Here is a 12,047-nt window from a genome sequence, read left to right as displayed (position 1 = left end):
TCACTACCCTTTTGCAACAATACCCTTTTATGTTGTCCATTTTTAAAAACTACCCTTTCCCTTGAACAAAATGACCAAATTACCCTCATCTAATAGAAACATGTAATTGGAAACTGAACTTTTCCCGCCAATTTTTTGGCGCCAAAATTTTTTTTTCCCGCCTAAAAAAAAGTTTAAGCCAAACTTTTTTCCCGCCAAAAAAAAATTCCCGCCAAAATTTTTTTCGTAACAAATTTTTCCTCAGCCAAAAAAATGATTTTAAAAATCCTTGTAAATATTTTTTAGCGGCAAATAGATTTACAAGGGATTTTAAAAGAGTTTTAAAAGATTTACAAGAGATTTTAAAAGAATTTTAAAAGATTTACAAGGGATTTTAAAAGGGTTTAAAAAAATTTACAAGTAATTTTAAAAGGTTTTAAAATCCCTTGTAAATCTTTCAGAACACTTTTAAACCCTTTAAAATCTTTACAAATCCTTTGTAAATCTTTTAAAGCCATTTAAAATCCCTTGTAAATATTGTAAAACCCTTTTAAAATTTCTTGTAAATATTTTAAAATCTTTTTAAAACAATTTTAAACCCTTTAAAAATCTTTAAAAGACCTTTGTAAATCTTTTAAATCCCTTTAAAATCTCTTGTAAATCTTTTAAAACCTTTTTAAAATCCCTTATAAATCTTTTAAAAACCTTTTAAAATCCCTTGTAAATCACGCTTTTAAAATCTCTTGTAAATCTTTTAAAATTCTTTTAAAATCCCTTGTAAATCTATTTCCCGCCAAAAAAAAAAAAAATTGGCGGGAAAAATATTTTTGAAAACAAAATTTGGCGGGAATTTTTTTTTCGAAATTTTTTGGAAGTCGAAATAATAAATGAACCTTCTTCACATATGAAAATTTAAAGCATATGATTTAAGATGTCTCTCAATGGAAAATTCTCTTACTTGACTAAAGATCTCAGAATATCGGTTCAAAGGGAAAATTAAATCATATAAAATTTGATAAATATGAAAGACGTCATGTAAGTTAAATTAGAATAAATTAAATATTCTCTTTAAGAACTTAAAACAACAAAAAGAAATTGATATTTGATATTACATATCCATATAATGCATAATAAAATTAGGAGTTTAAAGTTAAACTATCATATTACTGAGTTGTTTCCTTAACTTTGTTTTGTATTATATTGTAAGAAAATTAAGAGCAAATAAAAAATTTGTCACCTTGAAGATTTTTTTTTACTGGATTTTCCCTCAAAAGTTATATTAAAACAATTAATACGCAGCATGTTTAATAATACATTTGATTCATGATTTTGAATTATACAAATTAAAATTTTTCATTAAGATAATTTGCTTTCAATAGTTTAAGATTACTGTTAAACTTTTTTTTATTTATCTTTTATTAGATATTTCCATGAATCCATTACACATGAGTTTCAATATGGGTTGAATAGAAATAAATATTTTTATTTTTCATTATAATAAATGAAATGTCAAACAATTGTTATTATTAGATTTCCAAACAGATAAGCCGGTGAAATAAAATTCTAGTTTTTGTTTTATTATTTAGCATAAATATAGTTTTATTTATGTTTAACTTCAAATGATGGGAAAAAGTAGGGAAAATATGTCTCTAAGTTAAATGTTATAAGCTTTTATAAATTGAAACCATAATGTTTTTATATAATTAATTTAATATTATATAACAATTGTTATTATTTATATGTGATGTAATGGCAACAATAAATGAAACCAAAAACTTAGGAATCATATATATAAAAGTAAGGTTTCACTCTCTCCTTAATGGTCCACTTGGCAATATAAGTTTTTTTAAAAAATTTATATAAATAATAAATAACTTATTTAACACACAGTTTAATATAAAACTGAAATCAAAAAAATATGTATCAACTATATTTTTCCACTCTACTTTATTCAACACACAATTAATTAAAAATTAACTCCCACAATTTATTTACAAACCTGAAATCATAAATATATATAAATTAATTATATTTCTCCACACCATTTTATTCAACACAAAATAAATTAAAAATTAACTCCCACAATTTATTTTTAAATTGTAACTTCCATCACTTCTCATCCTATAAATATATACATTCTCTCATTCTCTCATTTCTTCATCCCCTTCCACCGTATCTTAAATATTGTTTTGTTTAGTTTTAAGTTTTTTTCTTGTTGTTGTTATGAGTTTAAAAAATATTATTGTAAACACTTAATTCTAAATTTTAATTTTAGATTATGAACCTTACACTGTTATTCTTTTTTGTTTAAATACATCTCGATTATCAATTTTTCATTACCATCTTATAAATAATCATTCTCTCATCATTTTGCACTATATTCATGTATATATATCTTATGTTGTTATATGGGTAAAACACAATAAATTTAAAAGATAGAAGTTGTCCTTGGGGTTTAAAAAAAAAAAACTTTTATATTAAAATTCATATGATTTTATAAGAAAACAAATTAGTTTGTCACTTACAAAATAAAATGAATTGGAACTATTATGTATGAGTTTATATCAACAAATTATTTTGTAATTTACTTTATCATACATTTATTTTGTAAAAATTAGATATGATATGTTTATTAATATATACATGCATAAATAACATAGAAAAAGAAAAACTGTTAAAATATAAGCAAAAGTAAGATATCAAATTTTAACATATTTTTAATTTTTTAATCATATAATATTGATACAAAATTATTTTAATTAATTAAGGTTTTAAAAAAAAAACTAAAGATGGAAAATTTTCTTATAAAATTGGAGGATTATATATAGTAGTGAACTATAAAACATAATATCATGTCAAAATTTAAAAGATTTGATTTTGTAATTAGTTAAGGGAGTTGCAATTATGCTAGAAGAAAATTCATTTCAAAATTGTAGTTTAATATGTAGTAATTTCAAAGTTTAATGACCATTTTTCTAAATATTTAATATATTTATTAATAAATTATTTTAGTCAAACTACAATTAATGATAAGTACATGTGTCATCAAAGTAGAGTGCCAAATGTCGCATTAGTAGGCAAAGTTAGGAAAAACCTTCTCTTATTATATAAGATTTTCAAAACTAAACCCTCTACACCCTAAACCCTAAACCCTACTACAAATCTAAAATAGTCAGCCAAAACCTCATTGCAGCTGTTCTACCAAATCTAAGTGATTTTAGCAAATTGTTCTACCAGATCTTAGTGTTTTAGCAACAAAACTTAAAAGTATGATATTTTGAGAAATTTCTCCAAAACAAATATAGAAAAATATGTGGAAACGGGGTTTCTTGGTTTGTGTAGTCTGTACATTCTTTTGCTCAACAGAGAAATTTCATAGCGGTGATAACAAAACATAAAAAGAATTCTCTTATTGCAACAAGTAAATTCTATAGATTGAATTGAACCAAGAAAAAAAGAAGCAAAATTTGATTGGTCTGTTGGTAAATAGTGTTGTTTTAGTAGATTGAATAAAAGAATCTGATAGATTTAAAATTCATTACTCAATCTTCACATCGGTAAGATCATCTAAAAGTTTCCTCGACGAAGATGATGAACGTCCTTCTTCTTGCTGTTGCAGGCTAACATCTTTCCCAGGCTCAGAGAAGGAAGAATCTACCCAAGGACCGTCCATCGATGAGGAGCTTATGTCTTGCTCTCTGTTTCTTGCATATGTCGAGACTTGTGACTCACTGTCTTGTGACAAAAGCTCTAAGGCCTTAAACCTCATTGCTGCTGAACCACTTGGATCTGCTTCACGTTTCACCAATGGTGGTTGGACTTTGATTTTTCCTTCTAACATACTTACAACAGATGACATTGGTGGTCTCAATGTTGGAGATGGGTTCGTGCAGAGTAATGCTATGTTCAACATCCTCATCGCTTCTTTCTTCGAAAAGCTTGTGCCGAGATCCGGATCAACGAGTTCTAGAAGACTACCTTGTTCTTGCAAGACATATGCCCAATCCAGAAGGTAAACAAACTCTTCCTTTGGTCTGTAATTTGTGTTGCTCTTTCCACTAACAATCTCTAAACAGACAACACCAAAGCTGTAAACATCTGCCTTGTCTGTCAAGTAACCTCTCATTGCATACTCAGGAGCCATGTAACCTCTGCATCAATGATTTATCAAGTCGATAAGTGTTAACCGCTCGCTAAGAATTTTAGAAAAGATAAGTAAGGAACACTCACATTGTTCCTGCAATCCTTGTGCTGATATGTGTATTCTCGTCATCGTTGAGTTTAGCTAGACCAAAATCAGAGATCTTAGCGTTTAGAGACAGATCAAGAAGCACATTTGTCGCTTTTATGTCTCTATGAACAATCTTCAGCCTTGATTCCTCGTGTAGATAGGCCAATCCTTTCGCAATCCCTATGCAAATCTTGTTCCTTGTTGACCAATCCAAGTGAAGCCTCTGTTTCTCTGTGCCTGTTGTTACCCACAAGTGACTTCAGGTTAAAGATCAAGCACTTCAATCTATCTTTTCCAGATGGATAGAAAAAACTAACCAAAGAGTGCGCGAGCGAGACTGTTGTTCTCTAAGTACTCATACACAAGCAAGAGCTCTTTCCCTTCGATGCAACAACCATAAAGTTTCACAAGATTAGGGTGTTGCAGCGCAGATATCATACCGATCTCAGTCACAAATTCTCGGTTTCCTTGCTTAGATTTTGATGAAAGCTGCTTCACCGCTATGGTCATCCCATCAGCGAGAACACCCTAATAACAAAGCACATCAATACTTATAATCCAATCTAACAGAACTTGTGAAGGTGTAAAGCCAAAGCAATGATCACCTTATAAACCGGTCCAAATCCTCCTTCACCAATCTTGTTTTCTGGATCAAAGTTATTAGTAGCACGTTTTATTTGTTTCAATGTGAACGATCCTGTCTGCAAATCAAGTCCCCGAAGCTCTTCTGATAAAACCAAAAAGTAAGATTTGAAAAAAAAACAATCAGATCTTGAAAATGACAAGAGCATTTCTTGAAAAGAATGATGTTTTCTTTGTTACCATTCTCATCTACTTCTTTTCCACCTAAGTAACCTGTAAGCCTCAAGATTACAAGTACCAGCAACCCGAAAACCGCACACGCTGCGATTACAATGCCTGCAACTGCTCCATTGGACAATGGTTTTCCGGTATCAACCTTGAAATCTACAACAACAGGCAATGAAACAGAGAGAACATTCACTTACTCACCCAAAATCGGTTTAAACAGTTGAGAAATATATGAAAGAAAACTCACTTGGTGTAATGGTTATGGCAGATATGAGAGGCCCGTAAACACCTCTTGTTGGTATTACGTTTGTGCCTTTCCCTGTCCACTGCAAATGAATCTCTAACGTACTTCCATTCACTTGAACTCCATCAATTTGCCTTATGAACGGTTTACCAACTCCACCTGCTCTCTCTGCTATGTTAAAGTCCCTCTCCAACAAGTTCCCCTGCAGAAGAGAAATTTAACATAATGATCCAAGAAAACAGAAACATTCTTTGTTCAGCAAAACTCACTTGGACATAAATGTCGAATATTCGCCGCCCTAAGCTATTAAAAGTCTGGTCATTTGAGAACATTATCTCTGCAAAATGTAGCTGCAGTTTGTAACTTCCTCTTCTCAAGCATAGTCCATAGTACTTGAGTGACTGTGGAGAGAGACGGGCTGTTTTGTAATACTCTGGAGTTGATCCATTGATCAAGTTAAATCTGTCTGTTGCTAAGTAGCCAGCATCCTCCTTGCCTAACCAAACTCCAGAACTACTGTATCCCCATCTTTCAGAGACAGAAGAGAATGTTGATTGTCCTCTACTGTTCAAGTCATCTGTATAAGTGTCTTTTCCAATCTTGAGTCTGCTTCCTCCACAGTTGATGAACAGGGAAGACTCTGCGATAACCCAGGATAAATAATGTAACTGGTTAGGGATTCTTTATCGAAAAGTTTGAATCTTTATAGTACACACACAAAGAGTTTGAATCTTTAAGATGGACACTCACGTTTAGCATCTTCTGGACATGGAAGACCCTCTCTCAAGCACCATTGAACACTATACACAAGTAGAAATATTTTCTTTTGTAAGTACCTTTGGTTTTTTGGGTTCTATGAACCGAAAGGAGGGAAAAAAAGGAGACTCACGAGTTATCGGTTACTGAAGGGTAGCTGGAGATCAAGTTCCTGTATGTTTTAACCAATAAATCTAATTAGAAAAACATACAGAAAAGGTTCAGGTGGAAAATATGAAATAACAAGAATGCTTACACATCAAGCTGATTACAGCTTAAAGTAGGTGGCTGAGTGAAATTGTTGTCAGATAAATCTCTGAAAACAAATCAAGAAAATTAATGACCTCGATAAGCGCAGATGGTTAACCGAATATCCAACCTCGAGGTGGTTAGTTAGTTTTGCTTACAGGTTTTCTTTACTGTTGATGATGAACTGAGGAACTGGACCAGTCAATGAGTTATTATTCAAAAACCTAAAGCCACAAAAATAACTATCAGTTTTTCGAGTACATGTTAATGCCATCCATGCTGATAATTTGAAACTTACATAAAGTTAAATGCATCGAGATTCCGAAATGTGTCAGGAATTACACCGGTTAGCATGTTTGAGCTTAAATCTCTGCACACACACACACAAATACTCTAATGTGAGATCTTAATCAAACCATTAGCCTTTAAGCAGCAGAGTTTGACTTACAGTGTCTTCAGCTCACTCATGGAACCAATGTATTCCGGGATAGGTCCCCTTATCAAACAATTTCTTAGTACCCTAGTGAAGTTAGCAGACTGTTAAATATTGTTTGATGAAACATAGTATATAACTTGAATCAATGTTAAAACTTACAATCGTTTCATTTTCATTAGATTTCGCAGGTCCGGAAAAGAAAAGGCCGCTTGTCCACGCAAATCGGTTATCCTCCTGGTAAAATAGAGCTTGGTCAAGAATTTGGACGAGCATGCAGAAAATGGTATGTTACACTTGTTTCATACTTACAATTCAGTCAAGTTCGTCAAGTTTGATATTGAAGGTGGAATTGGACCTTCCATTGATGTGCCTTGAAGGTCTCTGCAGATTAACAATTTAGTCACTACAACTTTTAGTGTTTTTGAGGAGAAGTTATTTGAGAAATGATGGTTACTCACAGCCTCTCCAGCAGAGTCCAGTTTCCAATAAAATCAGGTATTTTCCCAGATAGAGAGTTTCCATCAATCCGACTGCAAGAAACATATGAAGCTTTTATAGAATCAATCCAAAGAATCAAAAGATTGATGAATTCTTCACAGTATCTCTACTTACAATTCAGTCAAATTCTTGAGATTACTTAAGGACTCAGGGATTTGACCCGTGAAGTTGTTTGCAGAGAGAAGTCTGTAATATAAATAGACCAAATCACTAAGTAAAGTGAAACAACAATATATAAGACAAAACAGAGTATATAGTAACTGATCTTACAACTCTTTCAAGCTTCTTAAGTTCCCTAGGTTTCGAGGAAGTGGTCCTGTGAATAAATTAGTTTCCAAATTCCTGCAATTTGTCTCTTACATATTAGAATCTTGTCAATTCTGGTTTGATGAAAAACAAATTAGATATTTAAACATTACACATCAGTAAGTGTAGTAATATCTCCAAGTTGAGGAGGAAATGGTCCTGAGAGACGGTTTCCGATTACAGACCTATTAGTTGCAGAAAACAAAACAAAACGTGAGAATCACTAAAACTTAATCATCACAAGAAACAAGTATGTGTTGCAGAGAATGGTTACAAGATTTCAAGTGGAATTTGAGACAATGTCGTAGGTATTGTTCCATTGAGAAAGTTCCGCGAAAGATCTCTGTAAGAAAACAAAAACAGAGATTGCTTAAGTTCCAAGCCTCAGACATTTTTGCTATGATCCACTGACAGAAACTCAAGAACGAAAATGCATACATCTCTCGAAGACGCGTGAGGTTTCCGAACTCAGGCGGGAATATTCCGGGCAAGCTGAAACTTTTAAGCTGTCTGTTGAAGAAAATCAAGAAGTAAAGAAAGTTTTTTCAGAGCCCTAACTCAGTTTCTTGTTATGAAAGTCACAGAGATGAGAAGTTTCTTTTACTTACATGTTTGTGACACGACAGACTGAGCTGGCGTTGAAAGTACAGTCGCAGGTAATGTTACTGGTTGGTGAGTTGGAGGCTGACTCGACAACAAAGTTCCAGTTTTGGTCCGAACAAGAAGTTCTTTCGATGTTCACTGTTTGGTTTTGAAGCTTTCTAAAGATCGTTCGCAATGTTTGAACTGTGCAAAATTGGTCAAACATTTGAAGTCAAAACTTTGGCATAAATGAGGAAAGTCCAATATAAATATCTCAAATCCCAACGTCTCTCTCATTGACCTAACTTGCCATATTGAGATATAATTATTTGTTTATTAACACATCCTTAAGAAAAAATATACATTATCCAAATGTTAGAAAAACAAAATTCTAAAGTAAATCACACATTTACATATTAACCTAGTATAGCATAAATCATTCAGAATTTGAGATACAAATGAAATTAACATCTTGCTTATACATGAAAAAACGGAAAACGCGTATATTCGTTTAGTCAAGTAATATTTATGTGTACCTAATTTTTTTAACTCTTGCATCGTGCAGCTACGACGACCAATACCATTCAATTATTGAGGTAGGTCCTCGAACTTGAATAAATCCAATATTTTCCAGCTTTTTATTTGTCAAATATGACCACACAAATAAAATTCCCATCTTAGGTTTGAAATGCGACTTTTTAGAGAAAAATCACGCTTATACCAAAAGGTAATAATGGAAAACCTTTTGACAACTTCATAAATCTCCCGTGGAATTTAATATACATATATTTTTTGAACAAGGACAACAAAAAATACAGTTAATTCGATAATTTGCTAAAGGATAACTTTCTTTCTCTAAAAGTTTCTTTTTTAGTAAAGCAGCATCTAAATTATTTTGCTTCGAAACTAAGTAGAATTGAGGAGTTGAAAATAAAATTGAAGAAATTTAGTTGAGATGTGGATTTAAAATAGTGAAACGAACCTTCATCTTCAGGCAAAAGTTGAGCATTTGATCCGAAATTTTCCAAGCAAACGAAGATGAGAAGAAGAACATACACAACTTTCTCGGTCGAGAAGATGAAACCCATCTCTCTCGTTTTTTTCTCGGGCAAAACCAAAACAGATTCCCAATTCTCAATTCTCCAAGAGACGACGAGGCGAGACCAGAAGATTGAGAGAGGGAGAGAGATTGAGAGAGAAAATGGAAGAAGAAAGAAACAGTTGGAAAAAGCTTTCAGTGTTCATACATATATATAAAAATCAACAAAATCTCATATGTCGGAATTAAAAACAATTTTTAAAAGATCTCATAAATGTATTTTTAATTTCTAGCCGCCGGAAATGGATTATTTATGTGGGGTTCACTGACTAATCTTCATTAGTAATATTTCAAATAATAGAAATAAATGTCGTATATATTTGGTGAATTTGTTAAATACTTAGATTTGTTTTCTTTTAGCATTTCGTTGAATAAAAAGTGATTTAAATCAAGGATCTACGAAAAAAAAATCAAACAAGATCTACGAATTTTTAAAATGATGTATAATACTATAATGTATGCAACATTTATATTTTTTTAAAATTTGGAATCCAATATTTGATAATAGAAAACTACTTTTTTAATTCTATATGAAATCCATTTGCCCATATTTACCGAATAGTTATCTCTCACGTTCCCAGAAGGATCCACGTTCTGCTTCCGCTGTTTCTGACGAGCATTAATTATTCTAGTCAAATACTTTAAGTAATTTTTTTTAACAAAACTAGAAATTAGTATATTTGTTTAATTACTCTCGCCATGCAAAAAAGTAAAATTATCTACTTTTATACGTAGAAATAGTAAACAATGAATAAAAGACATGCTTTTCTTGACTGCTTTAGATTTACTTTTACACGATAGCTTTTTTAACTTTTGATCTGTCTAATTTCATGACCAGTCCAAAAGGAATGGCTGCGATGTTGTCTATAAGCAGCCACACTTTTTTTTTGTGTAAAGAAAATATTTTTTCTTAAAGGTATAATTAGATATACTTATAAATACATTTATATAGAGAGTCTGAAACTATACATTTTGGGGTTTTTATTTTTTGGTTGAATGTTGAGGGTTGATCTCTGGAATTATATAGCAAAAATTAAATCATAATTTAGTTTATTAGAGCAACTCCAACCATTGACACCAAAACACCAAATTTTAACACTAAATTTGGTGTTTTGGTGTTCACATTTTTTTTCTATCTCCAACCATAAACACCAAATCTCACACCAAAAACAAAATTTTCATTATTATATTATTAAATTTCTTTATGTTTTTCAAATTTATCTATTGCATTTGGTTTTTATGTTTGTTTGGTTTAAATGTTGTAATTTTATGTTTTTAATGTTTAATTAAGCTTTATTATATATTTTTAATTTTAATTAATGTGATATTTATTTCAAAAATTTGTGCACTTTATCATTTTATATTAATTTAATTAAAATTTGATATTACGAAAACAAAAACATTCAAAAATATTGATAGTATACTTGTATTTTATTTGAAAACCAACATTTTAAATATAAAACTAAATCAAAAATTTAAATAAAATAATATATATATTTTGGTGTTTTGTGAATATGGTGTCACACTGTTCACAAAACAACAAAAAAATAGATTTGGTGTCCATTATAGTGTCACGTTGGAGAAGAATTGTCACTAAATTTGGTGATTTGATGTCTCCTTGGAGATGATTTTTGTGTTTAGGGATTATGTCGACGACTAAGGAATCCTAGGTAGCAAGTTGCTATTGGTTGAAAGGGAAAAGAAAGAAAAATTATGTCTTCTGTTTTTTTCATTTTGATTAAATTGTTTCTTTTTTGTAATCTTAAACTATTTTATAGATATGCCTTCAAATCTCACTATATGGACTCTCGCGCACGAGTTCGTGTTCGGGTTATGCATCAACAATTGAAAGAATTGAGCATATATGGCAATAATTTGACGAAAATCAAGAAAATAACTAATCGATATTCCATTTTCGATATTTTATACATATATTTTTATATCATGTATGTTTAAAATTTTAATATTTGTATTAATTATTCAGTTTTATTTTATATAATAAAATATTATAATTTTTATTTTAGTGATACTATTTTCTTTTTAAAAAACTCACTTAAAAACTCTACCATTGGACAAAGAAAAAATCAAAAGACCAACAAACACTCTTAGTTTTAAATTTCTCAAAATTTATTATTTAAAATTTTCGAAAACCCCTTTCAAAGACTCAAACCATTAGAGTTGCTCTTAGGACATCTCCAATCGGACGGTAAAACACTAAACACCAGACAAAAACTTTTAATTAAAACAAAAAAAATACAAACAAAAACTAGATTGATTAAGAAAAAAAATATACATATTAATCACTGAAAAACACAATATTACAAAATCAAAAGAAAATTACAAACATAAAAAAAAAAAAAAAATACAAGAAGAAAATTTAAAAGGACATAATATAAATTTATTATTACAATGTAATTTTGTTTTGTTATTTTCAATTTATCGATTGTAATCTTATATTAATTAAGTTAAAATAATTCAGTTATGAAATAAATAGTGTATATCAAACTATTAAAAAAATTAAAAAAAAAATCTTAAATTTAATAATATAATAATTAAAAGTAATATTTTTAGTGTAAAATTTGGTGTTGTGATTGGAGATGATAAAAAGATTGAAACACCAAAATTTTGTGTTTTGGTGTATTATGGTTGGAGTTGCTCTTAAGTCAAATATATGATTTTACTCTCGATACCCCTACCAAGTTAATTAACGGCTCCTTGCACAATCGTTACTCGTTACTATGCAAATCCAACACAATTCATTTGTTTCATTTTCTTCTCTGTTTTTTTCTGTTTTACTCTATTTTAGGATATTATTAAAAATATTAAAAAACAAATTGACAGCAATTACAAAGTATTA

The 12,047-nt window shown here is 30.3% G+C and overlaps 1 protein-coding gene across 2 annotated transcripts; it reads right to left on the bottom strand.

Annotated features, from left to right (window-relative positions):
• Positions 1–3,291: 3,291 nt before the first annotated feature.
• Positions 3,292–9,490, bottom strand: AT1G53430 (Leucine-rich repeat transmembrane protein kinase). Of its 2 annotated transcripts, NM_001124007.1 has the most exons (24): positions 8,628–9,314; positions 8,398–8,437; positions 8,118–8,295; positions 7,948–8,019; positions 7,784–7,852; positions 7,623–7,694; positions 7,474–7,545; positions 7,318–7,389; positions 7,164–7,235; positions 7,015–7,086; positions 6,865–6,939; positions 6,718–6,765; positions 6,568–6,639; positions 6,428–6,493; positions 6,277–6,336; positions 6,154–6,192; positions 6,015–6,064; positions 5,534–5,904; positions 5,268–5,466; positions 5,033–5,176; positions 4,816–4,937; positions 4,528–4,738; positions 4,210–4,447; positions 3,389–4,130 (listed from the first exon to the last, which is right to left on the bottom strand). In NM_001124007.1, the coding sequence occupies exons 2-24, from the start codon at positions 8,402–8,404 to the stop codon at positions 3,518–3,520; spliced, it is 2,994 nt and encodes a 997-aa protein (NP_001117479.1). In that variant the 5' UTR covers positions 8,405–8,437; positions 8,628–9,314; the 3' UTR covers positions 3,389–3,517. The 2 variants fall into 2 exon arrangements, with proteins under 2 accessions (NP_001319214.1, NP_001117479.1); NM_001333594.1 differs by lacking the exon at positions 8,398–8,437 and having other exon boundaries at positions 3,292–4,130; positions 6,718–6,789; positions 9,074–9,490.
• Between the last annotated feature and the right edge of the window lie 2,557 nt (positions 9,491–12,047).

This window comes from Arabidopsis thaliana (genome assembly GCF_000001735.4).
Source record: "Arabidopsis thaliana chromosome 1 sequence".
NCBI lineage: Eukaryota > Viridiplantae > Streptophyta > Magnoliopsida > Brassicales > Brassicaceae > Arabidopsis > Arabidopsis thaliana.
Note: the sequence above shows the minus strand (reverse complement) of the source record. Positions and strands in the feature narration are given on the sequence as shown.